At 40.6% G+C, this 22,686-nt stretch overlaps 1 protein-coding gene across 1 annotated transcript in view; it reads right to left on the reverse strand.

Annotated features, from left to right (window-relative positions):
* Positions 1-22,686, reverse strand: part of PDE11A (phosphodiesterase 11A) — a 449,211-nt gene that overhangs the window by 190,708 nt on the left and 235,817 nt on the right. Inside the window, exon 9 of the mRNA XM_005675916.3 lies at positions 15,112-15,204. Coding sequence (XP_005675973.1) covers positions 15,112-15,204 — 93 coding nt within the window. The remainder of the gene's footprint in view (positions 1-15,111; positions 15,205-22,686) is intronic.

Here is a 22,686-nt window from a genome sequence, read left to right on the forward strand (position 1 = left end):
CTTCCAGATGATACCTCCAAAGAGAGGTGAGGATGGAACCCATTAGAAGGAGTCAAAGAATAAACGGGTATTCAGAGCAGGGAGGAGACAGCACCCTTTAACCTCACTTCAATTCACCTATTGTCTTCAATCTAATTTTTCAACAAATATTTATAAAGGAAGTACTAATATCCTATGGTTGCCTTTTGTGAAAGAAAGTATTGGAGAAATTATCACACAAATATCAATAGATCACTCTATACCAATGCTTCTCGCTTTGTACCATGCATCAGAATCACATGGAGAATTTTTTGTAGATTCATCTGCTTAGTCTCCACTCTCAGAGATTTCTGATTCAGTCAGTTTAGAGAAGGGTCCAAGCACCAATATTTTTAAAAAGCACCCCTGTTTATTATAATACATGGGCTATGCTAGAATATCCCCAAAGTTCAATCAGTGTGTCATTGTGAGACCTTTCTTTGGGCAACAGAAAGCAGCAAATGAAAATCTGAAGCTCACACGATCTGTTTAGTTCATCTTTACTGTGCTATCAAAGAAGTTCAAGAAATTTAGCATGATTCTTTTCTCAGGGATTTTTTAAAAGTCACAATTTGGGTTCTCAGGTGGCACTGTAGGTAAAGAATTCATCTGCCAGAAGGAAAGAAATCATAAAGATCAGAGGAGAAATAAATGAAAAAGAAATGAAGGAAATATTAGCAAAGATTAATGAAACTAAAACGTGGTTCTTTGGGAAGATAAACAAAATTGATAAACCACTAGCCAGACTCATCATGAAAAAAAGGGAGAAAAATCAAATCAACAAAATTAGAAATGAAAAAGGAGAGGTTACAACAGACAGAAATACAAAGGATCATAAGAGAATATTATGAGCAACTATATGCTAATAAAATGGACAACCTAGAGGAAATGAACAGATTCTTAGAAAAGTTCAACCTCGCAAGACTGAAACAGGAAGAAATAGAAATTATGAACAAGCCAATTATAAACAATGAAATCGAACTGTAATAATAATTTTAAAAATCTCCCAAAAAACAAAAGCCCAGGGCCAGAGGGCTTCACAGAGCAATTCTATCAAACATTTAGAGAAGAGCTAATGCCTATTTTTCTGAAACTCTTCCAAAAAATTGCAGAGGAAGGAACATTTCCAAACTCATCCTATGAGGCCACAGTCATCCTGATACCAAAAGCAGGCAAAGACAACACACAAAAAGAAAATTATAGGCTGATATCACCGATGAACATAGATGCAAAAATCCTGAACAAAATTCTAGCTAACAGAATTCAGCAACACATTAAAAAGCTCATACACCACGATCAAGTCTGGTTTATTCCAGGGATGCAAGGATCCTTCAATATATGTAAATCAATCAATGTGATACACCATATTAACAAATTGAAAGGTAAAAACCACATGTTTATCTGAATAGATACAGAAAAAGCCTTCAACAAAATTCAGCACCCACTTATGGTAAAAACACTTCAAAAAATGAGCATAAAGGAACCTACCTCAACATGCTGCTGCTGCTGCTGCTAAGTCGCTTCAGTCGTGTCCGACTCTGTGCGACCCCATAGACGGCAGCCCACCAGGCTCCCCCATCCCTGGGATTATCCAGGCAAGAACACTGGAGTGGGTTGCCATTTCCTTCTCCAATGCATGAAAGTGAAAAGTGAAAGTGAAGTCGTTCAGTCCTGTTCAACTCTTCGCGACCCCATGGACTGTGACCCACCAGGCTCCTCCGTCCATGGGATTTTCCAGGCAAGAGTACTGCAGTGGCGTGCCATTGCCTTCTCCATACCTTAACACAGTGAAGGCCGTATATGATAAGCCCACAGCAAACATTATTCCCAATGGTGAAAAACTAAAAGCATTCCCTCTAAGATCAGGAACAAGACAAGGGTGTCCACTCTCACCACTATTATTCAACATAGTCCTAGCTACAGCAGTTACAGAAGAAAAAGTAATAAAAGGAATCTAGATCAGAAAAGAAGTAACTCTCACTGTTCACAGATGACATGATATATACATAGAAAACCCAAAAGAAGCTATCAGAAAATTACTAGAGCTAATCACTGAATTCAGCAAAGTCACGGGATACAAGGTCAATACACAGAAATCATTTGCATTCCTATATACTAACAATGAAATATCAGAAAGAGAAATTAGTGAATCAATCCCATTCATCACTGCAACAAAAAGAATAACATATCTAGGAATAAACCTACCTAAGGAGATAAAAGAACTGTATACAGAAAATTATAAGATACTGAGGAAAGAAATCAAAGATGACATAAACAGATGGAGAGATATTCCATGTTCCTGGGTAGGAAATGACCATACTACCAAATGCAATCTACAGATTCAATGCAATCCTTATCAAATTACCAATGGCATTTTCCACAAAACTAGAACAAAAAAATCACAGTTCATATGGAAACACAAAAGACCTGAAGCCAAAGCAGTCTTGAGAAAGAAGGGAGATGGAGGAATCAACTTTTCTGACTTCAGACTATACTACAAAGCTACAGTCATCAAGACTGTATGGTACTGGCACAAAAACAGAATTATAGACCTACTAAACAAGATAGACAGCCCGGAGATAAACCCACGCACCTATGGGTACCTTATTTTTGACAAAGGAGGCAAGAATATACAGTGGGGCAAAGACAGCCTCTTCAATAAGTGGTGCTGGGAAAACTGGACAGCTACATGCAAAAGAATGAAATTAGAACACTTCCTAACACCTTACACAGAGATAAACTCAAAATGGATTAAAGACCAAAATCTAAGACCAGAAACTGTAAAACTCTTAGAGGAAAACATAGGTAGAACACTCAATGACATAAATCAAAGCAAGATCTTCTATGACCCACTGCCTAGAATAATGGAAATAAAAACAAAAATAAACAAGTGGGACCTAATTAAACTTAAAAGCTTTTGCATAGCAAAAGGAAACCACATAAAAGATGAAAAGACAAGCAGAAGGGGAGAAAATAATAGCAAAGGAAACAACTGACAAAGAATTAATTTCCAAAATATACAAGCAGCTCATACAACTCAATACCCCCCCCAAAAAAACCCAAAATAAATAACCCAATCAAAAAGTGCAAAAAAGACCTAAACAAACATTTCTCCAAAATGACATACAGACAGCTAACAAACACATGAAAAGATGCTCAACATCGCTCATTATTAGAGAAATACAAATAAAAACTACAGTGCAATACCATCTCACACCAGTTAGAATGGCCATCATCAAAAAGTCTACAATGAATGCTGGGAGAGGGTGCGGAGAAAAGGGAACTCTCTTGCATTGTTGGTGGAAATGTAAATTGATACAGCTACTGTGGAAGATAGTACGGAGATTTCTTAAAAAACTAGCAATAAAACCACCATATGACCCAGCAAAAAACTCCTAGGTATACACCCTGAGGAAACCAAAATTGAAAAAGACGCATGTACCCCAATGTTCACTGCAGCACTAATTACAATAGCTAGGACTTGGAAGCACCTAGACGTCCATCGACAGATGACTGGATAAAGACGCTGTGGCACACATTTACAATGGAATATTACTCAGCCACAAAAAGGAACCCATCGGAGCCAGTTCTAATGAGGTGGATGAACCTAGAACCTACTATACAGAGTGAAGTAAGCCAGAAAGAGAAGTATAAATATCATATAGTGACGCATATATATGGAATCTAGAAAGACAGTACTGATGAATTTATTTGCAGGGCACCAGTGGAGAAACAGACATAGAGAACAGACCTATGGACACAGGGGGAGGGGAGGAGGGAGGAGGAGAGATGCATGGAGAGAGTGACGTGGAAACTTACAATACCATATGTAGAATAGATAGCCAACGGGAATTTTCTGTATGACTCAGGGAACTCTAACAGGGTCTCTGTGACAATCTCTGGGATGGGGAGGGAGATGGGACACAGGATGAGGAGGGGGCTTTGGGACAGAGAGGACATGGGAGTGCCTATGGCTGATTCTTGCTGATGTTTGACAGAAAACCACAAAATTCTGTAAAGCAATTATCCTTCAATTAATAAACAAAGTGGGGGGGGGAGAATTTGCCTGTCAATGCAGGAGACACAGGAGACAAAATTTCAATCCTTGGGTCTGGAAGATCCCCTGGAGAAGGGCATAGCAACCCACTCCAGTATTCTTGCCTGGAGAATTCCATGGACAGAGAAGAGAGGCAGGCTATAGTCTATGGGGTCACAAAGAGTAGCACATGGCTGAGCACACATGCACGATCATAAATTTATACTAATGAACCAACTCAATAAAACCCTGGAATTTTCAGAGAGAACAGCTTCCAAATCTTTTTTTTTCAAGGTAACTTATAATGTGAAAGTGCTGCACTCAATATGTCAGCAAATTTGGAAAACTCAGCAGTGGCCACAGGACTGGAAAAGGTCAGTTTTCATTCCAATCCCAAAGAAAGGCGATGCCAAAGAATGCCCAAGCTACTACACAATTGCACTCATCTTGCTGCTGCTGCTACTGCTGCTAAGTCGCTTCAGTCGTGTCCGACTCTGTGCAACCCCATAGACGGCAGCCCACGAGGCTCCCTCATCCCTGGGATTCTCCAGGCGAGAACACTGGAGTGGGTTGCCACTTCCTTCTTCATCTTACAGGCTAGCAAAGTAATGCTCAAAATTCTACAAGCGAGGCTTCAACAGTACATGAACCATGAACTTCCAGGTGTTCAAGCTGGATTTAGCAAAGGCAGAGGAACCAGAGATCAAATTGCCAACATCAGCTGGATCATCAAAAAAGCAAGAGAGTTCCAGAAAAACATCTACTTCTGCTTCATTGACTATGCTGAAGCCTTTGACTGTGTGTGTCACAACAAACTGTGTAAAATTCTGAAAGAGATGGGAATACCAGACCATGTTACCTGCCTCCTGTGAAACCTGTATGCAGGTCAAGAAGCAACAGTTAGAACCAGACATGGAACAATGGACTGGTTCAAAATTGGGAAAGGAGTACATCAAGGCAGTATACTGTCACCCTGCTTATTTAACTTATGTGCAGCATATATCATGAAAATGCCAGGCTGAATGAAGCACAAGCTGGAATCAAGATTGCTGGGAGAAATATCAACAACCTCAAATATGCAGATAAGATCACCCCTATGGCAGAAAGCAAAGAGGAACTAAAGAGCCTCTTGATGAAGGTGAAAGAGAAGAGTGAAAAAGCTGGCTTAAAACTAAACATTCAAAAACTAAGATCATGGCATCTGGTCCCATCACTTCATGGCAAACAGATGGGGAAACGGTGAGAGACTTGATTTTGGGGGGCTCAAAAACCACTGCAGAGAAGGCAATGGCACCCCACTTCAGTACTCTTGCCTGGAAAATCCCATGGATGGAGGAGCCTGGAAGGCTGCAGTCCATGGGGTCGCTGAGGGTCAGACACGACTGAGCGACTTCACTTTCACTTTTCACTTTCATGCATTGGAGAAGGGAATGGCAACCCACTTCAGTGTTCTTGCCTGGAGAATCCCAGGAATGGTGGAGCCTGGTGGGCTGCCGTCTATGGGGTCACACAGAGTCGGACACGACTGAAGCGACTTAGCAGCAGCAGCAGCAGCAGCAGCAAAAACCACTGCAGATGGTGACTCCAGGCATGAAATTAAAAGACACTTGCTTCCTGGAGGAAAAGCTATGACAAACCTAGACAACATTAAAAGGCAGAGACATTACTTTGCTGACAAAGGTCCATATAGTCAAAGCTATGGTTTTTCCAGTAGTCACGTATGGATGTGATAGTTGGACCATAAACAAGGCTGAGCACTGAAGAACTGATGCTTTTGAACTGTGGTGTTGGAGAAGACTCTTGAGAGCCCCTTGGACTGCAAGGAGATCAAACCAGTCAATCCTAAAGGAATCAACACTGAATATTCATTGAAGGACTGATGCTGAAACTGAAGCTCCAATACTTTGGCCACCTGATGCAAAGGCCAACTCATTTGAAAAGACCCTGATGCTGGGAAAGATTGAAAGCAGGAGGAGAATAGGGTGACAGAGGATGAGATGGTTGGATGTCATCAGTGATTCAATGGACATGAGTTTGACAAGCTCTGGGATATGGTGAAGGACAGGGAAGCCTGGTGTGCTGCAGTCCATGGGGTCGCAAAAAGTCAGACATGACTGAGCCACTGAACAACAAATGGTGTAGTAGTGGCCACAACGGGGAATTAATTAGTACAAAACCATTTGAACAGAGTCATTTGTGTTTCCTTTTTTCTTTTCTCCGAAAGAAGTGTTTACATAATCCAACATATTGTCAGTTAAAAAGAATTTCCAAGCGGGAATAATTGCATTTCTGCTGATGCACTGCATGTGGCTTTGTAATTGCAAACTTGTATCCATTGTACCTACAAATAAACACGGGTCTTTCCAGGGTTGATACCATTTGGGCAGTCATTGGATTGTGGTCTGACAGTAACTTGGTCTAGAAAAAACTATTTTGGTAGACAAAATAGAATGTTTAAATGAGACTCTTTCTGACTGAGAGTATAGTTGCGACCAACAGGTACTACATTCTAAAGGGAGTGTCAGGCCATCTAGGCCTTTTATGTAGGCCTTGGAAAGAAGGTGCCCCAAACTAGTTCTCCTGCCTCCAAGTTGAGGTGCTTGTTTCCCACTCTGCATTGTGTAAAAAGGATAACAGTTTATGAGAGCCCCATACTGAGGAGATGGGATTCCCTGATGGCTCAGTGGTAAAGAATCCATCTACCAGTGAGGGAGACGCAGGTTCCATCCCTGGGTCAGGAAGATCCCCTGGAGGAGGGCATGGCAACCCACTCCAGTATTCTTGCCTGAAGAATCCCATGGACAGAGGAGCCTGGTGACCTACAGTCCAAAGGGTCGCAGAGTCAGACACCACTGAGCAACTGAGTATGCGTATTGAGGATATCTTAGGGTTTCTTGAGAGTTCCTTCCAGACAATCATTTGGGGGACCTACTGTGTCTTTCACCTTAGTGTAGTGTGGGAACAGAGACTGGTACCTGATTCACACCTAAAACCTACAGAAATTAGTGAGCATAAAGAGAGAGGTGTTTTGAGGAGGACTTGTACTTCAATCTGATGGTTGAAAACATGATTTTTCCCATAGATCAAATGGATCTATGAAAGATATCCAGGTTTAAAAGGACTTTGACCTGAAAGCAACCCAAGTGTTTATCAACAGATGAGTGAACACATGTAATAGATGCATATAATGGAATATTAATTAGTCTTAAAAAGGAATAAAATTTGGACACGTGCTTCAACATAGATGACTCTTGAAAATATTATGCTAAGTGAAATAAGCCAGTTGCATATGGACAATTAAGATTTTGCTATATGAGGCACCCTGAGTAGAGAAATACATAGATGAAAAGGAGAATGGTGGTTGCCATGGGCTGCATGCAAGGAAAAACGAGGAGTTAGTGTTTAATGGGCACAGAATTTCACTTTGGGAAGATGAAAAAGTTCTGGCGATGGATGATGGTGAAGGTTGCATCACAATGTGAGTGTACTTAATGCCACTGAACCATATAATTAAAAATAGTAAGTTTTATGCTGTGTCTATTTTACCACAGTTAAAAATAAGAAACAAAAATGGGCCTTGACCAAGAGGAATTCCTGGAAGAGAGAGATGATCCCCATGAAGAAGGGTGTGGATGGGCCCCTGGAAGCAAGGGGCTGAGGGGGGATTATAACCAGTCATCAGGAGAGGCACACCCATATCAGGCACTGCCATCAGGAGGTTGCTAGTCCTAAAGACTTGCTAGTCCTCTGAAGAATTCATAAAAGCAACTCATGATAAAAAGAGAATGTTGGTGTTTGATACAGAGGGCCCTGAAACCACATTAGGGCAGCATCTGTCAAGTAAGGCTTTGCCCTCTCATCCAACCTCCCTGCATCTGTCTTGGGGGAGGAAGTGAGCTGAGGAAGAGTAACAAGGCTCACTATGACCCTCTCCGTGTCCGACTCAATGGACTCAACGGACATGAGTTTGAGCAAACTCCGGGAGATGGTGAGGGACAGGGAACCTGTCGTGCTACAGTCCGTGAGGTCGCAAAGAGTCAGACACGACTTAGTGACTGAACAACAAGTGACCCTCTCCTGGCCACAGGTTTCTTATCCCAAACAAGGGGAAAAGCTCAAGGGCTGTATAACTCCTGAGTATGTCAGAAGAGCCGTAGAATCTACCAGAGTTCACCCTGGAGTGGGGAAGACTGATTTAGTAGAGTAAGTTTAAAGGGAGAGGGGTGAGAAAGAATCAAACGGCATTCTGCTGGCATCTTAGGAGTCTAACGTTTTCAATCAGCCAGTTAGAGAGAAATCTCCTCTTGGAGCTTAGGAGATTTCTCATGGAGAAATTCATGGCCGCACACCTTCATTTATTCCATATACTTGTATTGAGTATCATTATATTTATATAAAACATCAAATGGAATAAAAGGTAGCTAAGACATGATCATATGCTTTGATGGACACATATTCTAACAGAGGAAAACACAGACTCGCCATTAACTGCAATATAGGGCAAACAGGAACATATAGTCATGAGATCAGAAGCTTTACACAGAGATTACATGTAAATCAAGCTTTGAATGATGGGACAATTTTGAGGGGAGATGGCATAACTGCAACAGAATACAGTGGAGGGGATGTTAGAACAAAAATCAGAGGGCAGAGAAGCAGGTGGCTGATTTGCAGACCATGATGTAGCTGAGTTTTGTAATTAGCACAGAACACTGAGAAGAGAAATGAGGGCCAGAGGCAGGAAGACTGTTTGGTATGTGATTTCCAGGGACCTCAAAGGCCAGAAGTTTGTACTTTGATAGGCAATGGGGGAATAATTTAAGCTTTGTGAGTGGGTGAATGATGCAATCTAAAATATGGTTTAGGAAGAACAAATAGAAGGCTATTACATTTGCTCAGTCAGGAGGCAATGAGGCCTTTAAGTAGGAAGACTGCTGTAGCAATCGGAAAGGAGGAAACGGATGGAAGAGGCCTTTGCGAGGGAGAATCAATGGGGCTTGGCGCCTGATTGCATGTGTCCTTTTCACACTTCCTGTTTGACCTTCATTCCTTTCCTCTTTTGATCATAAAGTGTATGCTGCCGCTGGTGCTTAGTTGCTGCAGTTGTGTCTGACTCTGTGTGACCCTATGGACTGCAGCACCCCCAGGCTCCTCTGTGGGATTCTCTAGGCAGGAGTACTGGAGTGGGTTGCCTTGCCCTCTTTCAGGGAATCTTCCTGACCCAGGGCTCAAACCGCGGGTCTCCTGCATTGCAGGCAGATTCTTTATCGCTGAGCCACCAGGGAAGCCCTATGTCTATAAGGTGTCCCTAATATCCTGATTTAATATTTCTTGGAAAATTTCTCATCAGTGTTAGAAATTTCTCATCTCTTCATTTGCAGTCTCTATGAAAGACACTCCAAAGGACAATTGATGTAAAAAATGAAAAAGTAATATCCTATATCTACAGCTGTGTTATATTTTCTCTGTATTACTTATAGACTTAGAGGTAAAGTTTTCCCACTCTTATCATAGGATCCTCACTGTCAGAAAATGTAAACACACATCAGTACATTTCTTGTGAAATTTCTGCTGCTCATGCAAAATGGAAATCAAGCTCACAGAAGTTATTAAACATGATAGGAAATTCCTCTTTTTGTTCTGTTATTCAGCTTTAAGAGCACTTCTGTTCTCTAAAAGCCTCAGAGTATTAATTTCATATATTTAAGAACAAAAGAATTTAACAACTAGAACTACACAACTACATAACTAAATTATGAACAATTAAGAAAAGCAATCAGAAAAGTAATTTATAATTTACCTGTTTATAAAGTTTATAAACAAATTTCTAATTCACCTGTTAAGCAAAATCCAGATAATGTGTTAGTCACTTCATTTTTAAAGGCCAGAAAAATAGAAAATATTTTGTATGTTTATAGTTCTATTTTTCACCATTTGTGAAGTAAGCTAAAATGAGCTGAAACTGTCAGCATGGCAAGTCTTTTGGGAGAGGCTTTGCCCTTGGACATGTGCAACTTTTGATGACTTACACGCTGTTTTTGACATGGGGAATTCTGTCAAGAAATCAGGAAATGAGTAACGTGTTTTCAGCTCACACTTCAAGCTGGAAATGATCTTTGTAATAAAAGAGTCAAAAAATTACAGCTCTTGCCCAGCCCCTCAGTCAGCAATTTTATAGCAAATCTTGGGCTGAGCAGACTCAGAACTCAGCGCTGATTAGGGAGAGTGAGTGCTCTAGGTAATAGAATGGCTAACTGTAATTAAAGGTTCTCTCTGAACACTTCCCTGCATTATTTAACTGAGAGTAAGTGAGAGGGCGTGCAAGCCAGGGGCACAGGACCAATGCAGCTATCCTTGTATCATCTCCCCTAGGGCCTGGGCTCACCCCCTCCCTTTATCCTATCATGGCCAAGCAAAGGTTCCCCACTCAAATAGGGACCACTCTTCTGGTGTTGTCTCATATTTGCTTATTTTCTCCAGCTTTTATCCTACCCGATTTAACTGTCAAAGCAACTTTCTTAGCATATCCATTTAACATATGAAAAAAACTAAGACTGAGAGGGTAAGTAGCTTGTCCAAGATCAACAGCTACTAAACCAGGATTCAATCCTAACCAGACTAACCAGACTGATGCCAAAGACAAGGCTTTAAATCTTCTCCCTGTACGGCCTTTCCCTGGGAGAAAGCCCGAAGCCGCCTTCTGCAGGGGAAAATGGATGGGAGTGGGGGCCCTGCCTTAAAAGTGTACCTCTAGTGAGCTCTGAACATTTCTGGGAGCACCTGTGAGGATTAGCCTTCCCAGAGAACTTATTTGGAGGTTTACTTCCTGAGGATGTACCGAAAGGGTATTTTTATTTAAAGTGCCCGGGGAAAGAGTTTTTGAAAGAAATAAGAGAACGCTGTGTGTTCTCTCCAGTCTTAAGGGCAGCAGGAAGGCGTGTATTCACAGGACCTCTCTAGGCCAGGAGCTCTGGCGCCTCCCTCTGGGGAGGGGACGGGTTAGGGGGTGGGAGGTGCGCTAGGGGTGGGGATACTGTCACTGGGGGCTGGGACCTAGATTATTTCCTTCCACTCTCATTACCAACTGAAAAAAAAAAAGACACTGCAGTAAGATTAGGGGAAGGAGAAAGCCACACTTAGACACAGATCTTGGGACAAGAATAGAAACTGGAGAGAATAAGCAAATATGGGACAACACAAGAGGAACCTGTCCCAATCCCAGCGGGGAACCTCTGCTTGGCTACGATGGGATAAGGGGAGTGGATGAGCCCAGGTCCTGTCCTGGGGGAGATGATACAAGGAGAGCCCTGCTGTTCTGAGCCCAGCAGGGTTCTGTCCCCTTGGCTTACATGGCCTCTCACTTGCCCTCATGTTCTCCCTCTCTTTCACTCTTCCCTGTTATTGCTATTATTGTTGCTGTTGCTCTTTCACCCTTAAAAAGGCTTGCTAAGTTTTCCTGCAAAGTACCTTACATCCCTCATTGAACTACGCTGACATAAGTACGTAGATATAGATACATAACTCTCTTAAATATTTATGTAAATATTACACTATTCATATTCATGTATAATAGTTATAAATACATAATTTTAAACTACAGATCCATTCAGAAGCTAATGTATATGTACATATGTAAGCATATGTAGATCTCATTCCACAGTTTGCATTTAGTTGCTCTCAAAGTATCATACCGTCTTCATTCAGTTCTGAGATAAGAAATCCTTCCAGATAGTCTTGCGTATGGATTCCTGGGCTAGGGAGGGCGGTGGACACCCCTTGATTATTACAGAGTTTGGCGACTGGTGGGGTGGAGGTTGAGCGGAGGTAAAGGGACAAAACCAAGAGGGCAGCACCAGAATCCTGCCTGGGAATGCTACTTTTGACTTTGGCACAAATAAAGCACAGGGAACAAGTCCACATGAATAAATCTGCCTCTAAAAGGTGAGATTGTTACAAGGCTCGGAGTTGGGCTGAAAATTTGGGAGTGTCAGGAGTAATTTTCGTGTCTAAGGACAAGAGGTATCTGAGTCACACAGACAAGAGGGTGCTGACTATGAACTCAAATGGTCAATTAGTGGGTAAGGAGACCATGATATTAGCACTTTCTAGGTAATGGGAGTCGTGGGGTTCCCTAGGTCGGGTAGGTAGATAATTAAGAAGTGGTACCAGTGAAAACGAGGTAAGTCAGATAGATCTTTTTCCTCCAGGACCTTTGTCACCCCAAAATGTGCAGTTTCTTGTCAGTCTGGATGTTCCTGTTTTCCTCTGTCTGCCCACAGATCCCCGTTGTTCACAAGATGCATGGTTTCCTGCCATTTGGCCTGTGCCCCCATTTCTCTGCTCATATCTAGCTGCTTGCCTATTCTAACAGTATTATATCACTTTTATGTGGAATCGTTTAAAAATGATACAAATGAATTTATTTACAAAACAGAAATAGACTCGCAGATATAGAAAACAAACGTAGGATTACCAAAGGGGAAAGGGTGGGGGAGCAATAGAGACACACTACCATTTGTATAATATCGATAAAGAACAAGGCCCTACTGTATGGCACAGAGAACTATATTCAATAAGTTACAATAACCTATAATGAAAAAGAATCTGAAAAAGATTGTCTAAATAACTGAATCATTTTGCTGTATACCAGAAACTAACACAACATTATAAATCAACTACATATCAATTTTTAAAAAGCAGTGGAACCAGTGAGAATGCTGACTTTCATTGGTAAATGGCCATTCATGCTTCAACCCAGTTATCTGAGCCCTCTTCAGCCCTCCACTAGGAGGTGGGCAAGGAGTGAGAAAATGAGATGTTCTGTGCGTGTGTGTGTGTGTGTGTGTGCGTGTGTGTGTGTGTGTGTGTGTGTGTGAGAGAGAGAGAGAGAGAGAGAGAGAGAGAGAGAGGGAGAAAGAGAGAGAAGATTCCATCATAGCAATATGAAGTAGGGTTTAAGCGGGGCTAGTTTATAGTGTGTTCTCCCTTATATAGTTTCAGAAATTCTCAAACAATGGATGAAGTAACTCTCTAGAGATCTGAATTCAATGAGAGTGAAGGAGGCATGACTCAACATTTGCTGTTCCAAATTCCTGTCTTTTGTTCTTTCTTCCAACTCATGATAATATCTCACTAATAAAAACACAATTATAAGTAATAAAGTGACTGTTTTATTGACCACATCCTAAAATCTTCACATGTATCATCTCATTTAATTCTCACCACTGAGGCAGGTGACAGAGCCAGCACTGAACGACAGTTCTGCACACAGACCTTAATGTTCTACTAGTGATTCTTATTCACTGGCTGCATGTTTAAAGTTCACCTGTATAATTAACTCAACCTGTAGATATTTGTGTTTATTTCTTACTGGAGAGACGTTACATATAAACAAAGCAGGACTATCTCGGAGGGAGAGCAAAAAATCCCTTCCTTCTGTTCTTTCTTCCCTCCTTTTTTCCCTTCAACTATTCATCCAAAACCATTCAATAAATGCCAAAGTACCCTGCTAGACTCTGGGAATATGGTTGCAAAAAAAAAAAAAAAAAAGACACAGATCCTTGTTGCCCAGACGTCATGGTCTGGTTAGGAAGGGAAAAAGTATACAGATGGTTATGCTAAGCTTAGTATTCAACTCTTTGTGACTCCATGGTTTGTAGCCTGCCAGGCTCCTCTGTCCATGGGGATTCTCTAGGCAGGAATACTGGAGTGGGTAGCATCGCTTCTCCAGGGGATCTTCCTGACCCAGGTATTGACCTGGGGGTCTCCTGCTTTGCCAGCTGAGATACTAGGGAAGCCCCACATAGATGGTTGGCTGTTAATTTTAAGTCTTCTAAACCTTAAACCAGAATTCTGCAGGTATCACTGACTCCCCTATTTACCCTCTTCCTTGGTTTTCTCTTCATAACGGTGTCTCACTTGATACACGGAATATTTTGAACACTGTATATGTCTTATATCATATTGTACCATATAATGTTATCTAGACATTGACATTTTATCTGCTCTGCTTATTTCATGTGGGTGAATCGCTCAGTCATATTTGACTCTTGAGATCCCAGGACTGTAGTCCACCAGTCTCCTCTGTCCATGGACTTCTCCAGGAAAGAATTTTGGAGTGGGTTGCCATTTCCTTCTCAAGGGGATCTGCCCAACCTAGAGATCAAATCTGGGTCTCGTACATTGCAAGCATATTCTTTACTATATGAGCCACCAGGGAAGCCAAACTTATTTTATAGATATAAATAAAATCTTTGCTAATAGAAGTTGGGAAAAAAATAGGTATTGGGTCTAAACAAGCTGGGATTCAGGGGAGACTAGAGCTATACTTTTAGAACTTAGTGGGTCTGAGGGGAGATGGAATACAGGCCTGGGAAACAGGGCCGAGTTCTCAGTGGGATGCTCATGTCTGTGGTGGGGAAGGGTGGGGGGCTTGCATGGTGACAAGATCAGTTTCCCCCATCTGCATCACACATTATCACAGTAGAGTTTTTTTCTTACAGTAATAAAAGTTGTGAGTTTCCAGATTATCTATACATATTCAAAATACATTCATAATATATTTTAAATCCTGACAAATTAATTTGGGATCATCCTTTTTAATAAACCTAAAATTTTAAATCTGTACTTATAATAACCGTACACAGGTGGTACAATGGTAAAGAATAGGTAAAAAGTAGGAAATGGCAATGAACTCCAGTATTCTTACCTGCAAAATTCTACGGACAGAGGAGCTTGGCGAGCTACAGTCTATGGGGTCGCCAAGGGCCAGACACAACTGAGCACTCATGCATTATGCAACATATATGGCTGGGCTGCAGGGGATCTGTGATCATCCCTGAATTATAATCCTTGAAATTAGATGTGAAACTATGTGCACATGTGTATTTTTCTAGAGAGGGTCTGTAGCTTTCATCAAATTCAAATCCTTGACACTAAAATTTGACCCCATAAATAAATAATTAAAAATTGAAAAGCTAAACTCCATAACAAGGACTTTTCCCCCTCAAAGATTAGAGCTTTTAGCATAAGTTCTGACATAAATATATTGCACTTACATCAAGAGCCACAGACTGCTTGGCCCATGACTTCTTCACTTGATCATACATAATGGTATTGTTGATGCCAAGGCCACAAAAGATGACAAAAGCCTAGGAAAGAGAGAGTTCACTAATTAAAAATTGCAGTAACTCATTGGCATAATCTAATATAAAAGCAGACAGGCATCAGGAATGGGCCAGAAAATATAATTTTATTGTACACAGAGGTAGGCGTTAGGGAAATATGTACATTAAAATTCTTAATTACTATTGTCATGTAACAGCTTTATTGCTCACACTGCACAAGAGAAAAATTATTAATTTAATGTTATTGTGAAGAAATAACTTTATACATTTAGAAACATATAGTCCATTTAAATGTGTTCTTACTTTATTTAGGTTGTGAACCGATTTTAGTCATTTCATTCCATTTAACCAAAAGCAACTTCTTTCAAAAGCTAGGGTATAAAAGAGTTTGGTAAAGAAACCAAGTGATTGTACCCATAAGGTAAATGTTAAGGGGACGGAGGATTTACATTTTGAACCAGTTAGTAAAGAAGCTCCGATGTACTCTCAGCTAGAGAAAAATAATCCAGGGGTTTTCATGTTGGCTACTGGTGCAAAGTCTACCGGGAACCCTGTTCAAGGCGAACCTCTCCAGCTGAGGGCAGACAGGGGTAAATACATGGAAGCTTAGAAACAGAAGAGAGGGGATGGCAGTGCCCTTGGCAGAGCTGGTTAGAGGTCTCAAGGCTGAACGCACATGAACAAGAAAAAGATAAGACGATTTACACTTCAGAGAGAAGAAGAAGGCAATTCAGTCCCATGGAAAGCAATCAATTAGGATAAAAAAATAAAAAACCTGATTCATGAAAAACAGAATCAAATCTTACCTAAACACTGATACATTCTTTAAATCTTCCTTTAAATTTCATCACGCTGCCAAAGTATAATGATTAAAAACTGTCAATTAATAATTACTTATCCTTCCTAATGTGAGCAAGCTGTAACCAGGAGACTACTACTGACTCAGCTATAACCGCTGGTTCAGACATTTATTTTCTTACCTCGAAAAGTCGTTGATCAGCATCATCGAAAGGTTTCCCATCGAGTCTATTTAACACTTGAGCCACTCCTGTGAGAAGAGGTTGGGAGATGTGGTCATTTTTGACACTGGACATCGTGTTCCTACAGTACAGTAAGATGACTCCAGCCTCCTTTAAGTGCAGACACTCAGTTTAATCCCAGGTTGCTCTAACACCTGCTGCCTGTGTGAGAGCAGATGTGAGGTGTACAGGGATGCAGCCCATTTTCCAGCTCTGATATCCAGACCAGGTCTCAGTGAAGCCTGGAGTTCTACCAGGTATTAACCAGATTCCCCAAAAATGGTTTTCAAGATGACTATGTATAGTAATTGATATATCATGGTGTACACATTTATACAGTTACGTGCATATATATATACACGTATGTATGTGTGTGTTCTCAGTAGTGTCCGACTCTTTGTGACCCTATGGACTGTAGCCTGCCAGACTCCTTTGTCTATGGAATTTTCCAAGCAAGAATACTGGAGTGAGTTGCCATTTCCCTCTCCAGGGGACCTTCCTGACCCAGGGATCAAACCGACATCTCTTGCACCTCCTGCATTGGCAGGCAGATTCTTCACCACTGTGGGACCTCCTGGGAAGCCATATATAACTACAAAAATTAAATTATACAAATTAAAAATATATATAATTAAAATGTTTTCAATTCTCTGAAGCATAGTGCTTGAATGAGGCAGCATGGCATACTGATTAAGAACACAGGCTCTGGAGCTAAACAGCCTTGGTTTGAATTTCAGCTCCATTGTTAGTAGTGTTACTGCGAGCACACTACTTAACACTGAATTTCTTCATTTGTAAAATGAGGATTAAAATGTTAACTATCTCAGTGGGTTATAAAGATTAAATAAGATAACATTTGCATAATGTTTGTAAAGCATATTGCTCCACATGGACAGAACATTCAAGAAATGTTAAGAATTATGATACAGTTAACCTTCAAAGGAAGGCTAGTTTTGTTGCCTGCTACTAATGGGGCTAAACTAGTTTTACAAAATTTAACTTATGTGGGTCTTCTTTCCAAAGTTCATGTCCAACATGATACTAGATGTTTTGGGCATGACCCAGGGATCATGGCACTATCAAAGCACACAAGTTTAACTAGAAAAATTCAACAATCTTGAAAACATTCCCTTGTGTCTATATATATATACACTAAATATACAAGACAAGAGAACACTCTACACATGGACATCACCAGATGGTTGACACTGAAATCAGACTGATTATATTCTTTGCAGCCAAAGATGGAGACGCTCAATACAGTTAGCAAAAACAAGACCGGGAGTTGACTGTGGCTCAGATCATGAACTCCTTATTGCCAAATTCAGATTTAAATTGAAGAAAGTGGAGAAAACAATTAGACCATTCAGGTATGACCTAAATCAAACAGTGGAAGTGAGAAATAGATTTAAGGGATTAGATCTGACAGATAGAGTGCCTGATAAACTATGGACGGAGGTTTGTGACATTGTACAGGAGACAGGGATCAAGACCATCCCCAAGAAAAAGAAATGCAAAAAAGCAAAATGGCTGCTTGAGGAGGCCTTACAAATAGCTGTGAAAAGAAGGGAAGTGAAAAGCAAAGGAGAAAAGGAAAGACATACCCATCTGAATGCAGAGCTCCAAAGAATGGCAAGGAGAGATAAGAAAGCTTTCCTCGGTGATCAATGCAAAGAAATAGAGGAAAACAACAGAATAGGAAAGACTAGAGATCTCTTCAAGAAAATTAGAGATACCAAGGAAAAATTTCATGCAAAGATGGGCTCAATAAAGGACAGAAATGGTAGGGACCTAACAGAGGTAGAAGATATTAAGAAGAGGTGGCAAGAATACAGAGAAGAACTGTACAAAAAAGATCTTCATGACCCAGATAATCATGATGGTGTGATCACTCACCTAGAGCCAGATATCCTGGAATGCGAAGTCAAGTGGGTCTTAGGAAGCATCACTACGAACAAAGCTAGTGGAGGTGATGGAATTCCAGTTGAGCTATTTCAAATCCTAAAAGATGATGCTGTGAAAGTGCTACACTCAATATGCCAGCAAATTTGGAAAACTCAGCAGGGGCCACAGGACTGGGAAAGGTCAGTTTTCATTCCAATCCCAAAGAAAGGCCAAAGAATGCACAAACTACCACACAATTGCACTCATCTCACATGCTAGTAAGGTAATGCTCAAAATTCTCCAAGCCAGGCTTCAGCAATACGTGAACCGTGACCTTCCTGATGTTCAGGCTGGTTTTAGAAAAGGCAGAGGAACCAGAGATCAAATTGCCAACATCTGCTGGATCATCAAAAAAGCAAGAAAGTTCCAGAAAAACATCTATTTCTGCTTTATTGACTATGCCAAAGCCTTTGACTGTGGATCACAACAAACTGTGGAAAATTCTGAAAGAGATGGGAATACCAGACCACCTGACCTGCCTCTTGAGAAATCCGTATACAGGTCAGGAAGCAACAGTTAGAACTGTACATGGAACAATAGACTAGTTCCAAATAGGAAAAGGAGTACGTCAAGGCTGTATATTGTCACCCTGCTTATTTAACTTCTATGCAGAGTACATCATGAGAAACGCTGAGCTGGAGGAAGCACAAGCTTCCCGGAATCAGGATTGCCGGGCAAAATATCAACAACCTCAGATATGCAGATGACACCACCCTTATGGCAGAAAGTGAAGAACTAAAGAAGAACCCTCTTGATGCAAGTGAAAGAGGAGAGTGAAAAAGTTGGCTTAAAACTCAACATTCAGAAAACTAAGATCATGGCATCTGGTCCCATCACTTCATGGGAAACAGATGGGGAAACAGTGGAAACAGTGGCTGACTTTATTTTTCTGGGCTCCAAAATCACTGCAGATGATGATTGCAGCCATGAAATTAAAAGACGCTTACTCCTTGGAAGGAAAGTTATGACCAACCTAGACAACATATTAAAAAGCAGAGACATTATTTTGTCAACAAAGGTCCGTCTCGTTAAGGCTATGGTTTTTCCAGTGATCAGGTATGGATGTGAGAGTTAGACTATAAAGAAAGTTGAGCACTGAAGAATTGATGCTTTTGAACTGTGGTGTTGGAGAAGACTCTTGAGAGTCCCTTGGACTGCAAGGAGATACAACCATTCCATCCTAAAGGAGATCAGTCCTGGGTGTTCATTGGTAGGACTGATGTTGAAACTGAAATTCCAATCCTTTGGCCACCTGATGTGAAGAACTGACTCATTGGAAAAGACCCTGATGCTGGGAAGGATTGAGGGCAGGAGAAGAAGAGGACAACAGAGGATGAGATGGTTGGATGGCATCACCAACTCAAAGGGCATGGGTTTGGGTGAACTCTGGGAGTTGGTGATGGACAGGGAGGCCTGGCGTGCTGTGGTTCATGGAGTCGAAAGAGTCGGACACGACTGAGCGACTGAACTGAACGTATATATATATATATTTAAAACTGTAATTCTAAGTGCTTTTATTTTTAAAAAACACCTAACTTCCCATCAGGGAGCTATGTCATCATATGGTAGAAGACATGTATAATAAAATACAAAGCTTTTAGTGTGTTACAGGCAAACTACAGTCTTATTTGTGAAAGAAAGTAGATGTTTATACTTAGAAATAAATTTAAGACTGCATGTGAGATTGCCATTGGACATCTACAGATGATGCAGGCTGTTTCTCATGGACTTTCTCTTCTCATTAAACTTAAATATATTCTGGGACTTCCCAAGGTGGTCCAGTGGTTAGGATTCCATGCTTCCTCTGCTGAGGGAAGGGGTTCCTTCATAGGGGAACTAAGATCCAGCACAGCCAAAACAAACAAGCAAACCTTAAATATATTTAAAACTTGACACATGATGTAATTTAAGGCTTTGTACTAGAGATTCAATTTCTCAAATCTTAGAATCTTCTTTATGTTCAAAAATACTAATATTTTCTGCAAATTAAGAAAAGTGATAAAAAAATTCTCTTAGAATTAAGTGTTAATATTTATAGAAAACTAAATCCTTTGGTAAGTCCACTATCTTAGAGTTTAAGAGGAAGCCTTAGGGTGAAGCAAAGAGATAAATTTATATTAGTTCCCAAATGTATTAGTTACCTTATGCCTGTTAGAAGAAAGACACATTTTCCTATGTTTAAACAACTACTGTCTCCCCGCTTCTTGACTTTAACTACTGACCACTTCTTGCTTAACTTTAGGTTTGAGATTTTCCTGAATGAAGTTTTGAGGGAAAGGAAAGGTGCAGGGAGGGAGAGAAAAATTGGAAACTGCTCTGGCCCACAATTTCCATATTCAGGGGAAAGTATTACCTATATTGGAACCATCGAGGCAGAAACCATACATTTCAGTGTATGTCTTTGCATTTATCCCATGTGTAAAAGCATAGATGTAAACACAGAGATGTACTAGGATTAAGAAGCCTGAATTCTATTTGGGACTCTGCTAATAACTCACTTTGTGACCTTATTCAAATCTTTTCTCTCTCTTTGGGCCTCAATTTCCACAGAGTAAGATAAAAGAGTTCAGTTAGCTGCTTTCTGAAATCCCCACCAACTTCAAAATGATCGGTTCTTATTTAAAGGAATAAATATTTGTGCATTGTCCTGCTTAATATTGATTCATCAGGAGTCTTGTGAGATTACACAAGAGTATGAAACATAAGTTGATAAGGACATGAAAAGGGGGTACATTTAAAAACAGATAGATATACTTTAAAGTAAATTGCATTTTTGTTTTAATATAAGAAGTTTGATAATTTGGGTAATGTCTTACCAATTATTTGGTGGTTGCTATTCCAAATAGGTACGGCAGAGAACCGATCTTATGTGAAAACCAGATATCTGGTCAGCCTAGGACATAAGAAAGTAATTAATTAAAATTAAATATTATCTACCCATTTCTGATATATGGCTTACCACTCTTCATAACAAGTGTTTAAAAGTAACTTTTAAAAAGACATAATTTTAATGCATATACTTGCCTGTCTCTTTTCAGCTAAAACATCACAACAATGTACATCCCAAAGAAATCAAGCCATAGCATTATTTATACTAATGATGTACCAGAAATAACCTGAACATTACACTGGAGGAAGTTGGTTAAGTAAATCACAGCACAGTGGAATATTATCCATCTAATCAAAATCATGCTGTAGAAGGATATCTATAAACAGGGAAAATTTAATATATTAAGTGACTACTTGTTGGGGCTTCCCTGATAGCTCAGTTGGTAAAGAATCCGCCTGCAATGCAGGAAACCCTGGTTCGATTCCTGGTTGGGAAGATCTCCTGCGAGAAGGAAATGGCAACCCACTCCAGTACTCTTGCCTGGAGAATCCCATGGGCGGAGGAGCCTGGTGGGCTACAGTCCATGGGATCGCAAAGAGTCGGACATGACTGAGCGACTTCATTTTCACTTACTACTAGCCTTAGTGCCTGTGGTGTACAAATACATATTATTGCACATTGGAAAATCGTGGAAAAATTTATAAGCATAATAGTTCCCTTGAATTTGTTTGTCCACGGAAGTGTTTGTTTCTTTGCTTTTAAAATAGAGTTTATTAAAAAAAAACCAAATAGGTTCATAACTAATGAGACCAAATACAGAGTTGCATCAGTGACACACCCTCACTATCAACATCCCTCACCAGAGGTCCAGTTGTTGCAACTGATGAACCCACACTGATTCATCATTATTATTCAAATTCCATGGTTTACATTAGGGTTCACGATCGATGCTCTACATTCTATGGGTTTTAACAACTTTATAATGTCATGTGTCTACCATTAGAGTATCACACAGTGTAGCTTCTCTGCCCTAAAAGTCCTCTGCATGCCACCTACTCGTCTACGCATCCCTCTGGCAATGACTGATCCTTTTTCCTTCCAGCTCTATTGAGGTATAATTGACAAAACTGTAACTTATTTAAAGTGTACAACATGATGATTTAATATATGTATATGCCGTGAAAGAACCCTGCCTATGGGAGTTTTTTTAAACTCCTGTTTCTATATTCTAAATTTTAGATAATTAATTACCTGTATACAAGAGAAAAGGTTATTTTCTAAACAGAGCTAAAGGGGAACAATGGTGTTCAATGATGCAGAACAGTCAAATAGGATAAGTGCTGAAAATGGGCCACTGGCTTTAGTAACACAGGATCAGTTCAGTTCAGTTCAGTCAGTCGCTCAGTCGTGTCCAACTCTTTGCAACTCCATGAATCGCAGCACGCCGGGCCTCCCTGTCCATCACCAACTCCAGAATTCACTCAAACTCATGTGGATCGAGGCAGTGAAGCCATCCAGCCACCTCATCCTCTGTTGTCCCCTTCTCCTCTTGCCCCCAATCCCTCCCAGCATCAGGGTCTTTTCCAGTGAGTCAACTCTTCGCATCGGGTGGCCAAAGTATTGGAGTTTCAGCCTCAGCATCAGTCCCTTCCAATGAACACCCAGGACTGGTCTCCTTTAGGATGGACTGGTTGGAGATAGCTGAATGCAAAG

Source organism: Capra hircus, chromosome 2 (assembly GCF_001704415.2).
Source record: "Capra hircus breed San Clemente chromosome 2, ASM170441v1, whole genome shotgun sequence".
NCBI classification, from domain to species: domain Eukaryota; kingdom Metazoa; phylum Chordata; class Mammalia; order Artiodactyla; family Bovidae; genus Capra; species Capra hircus.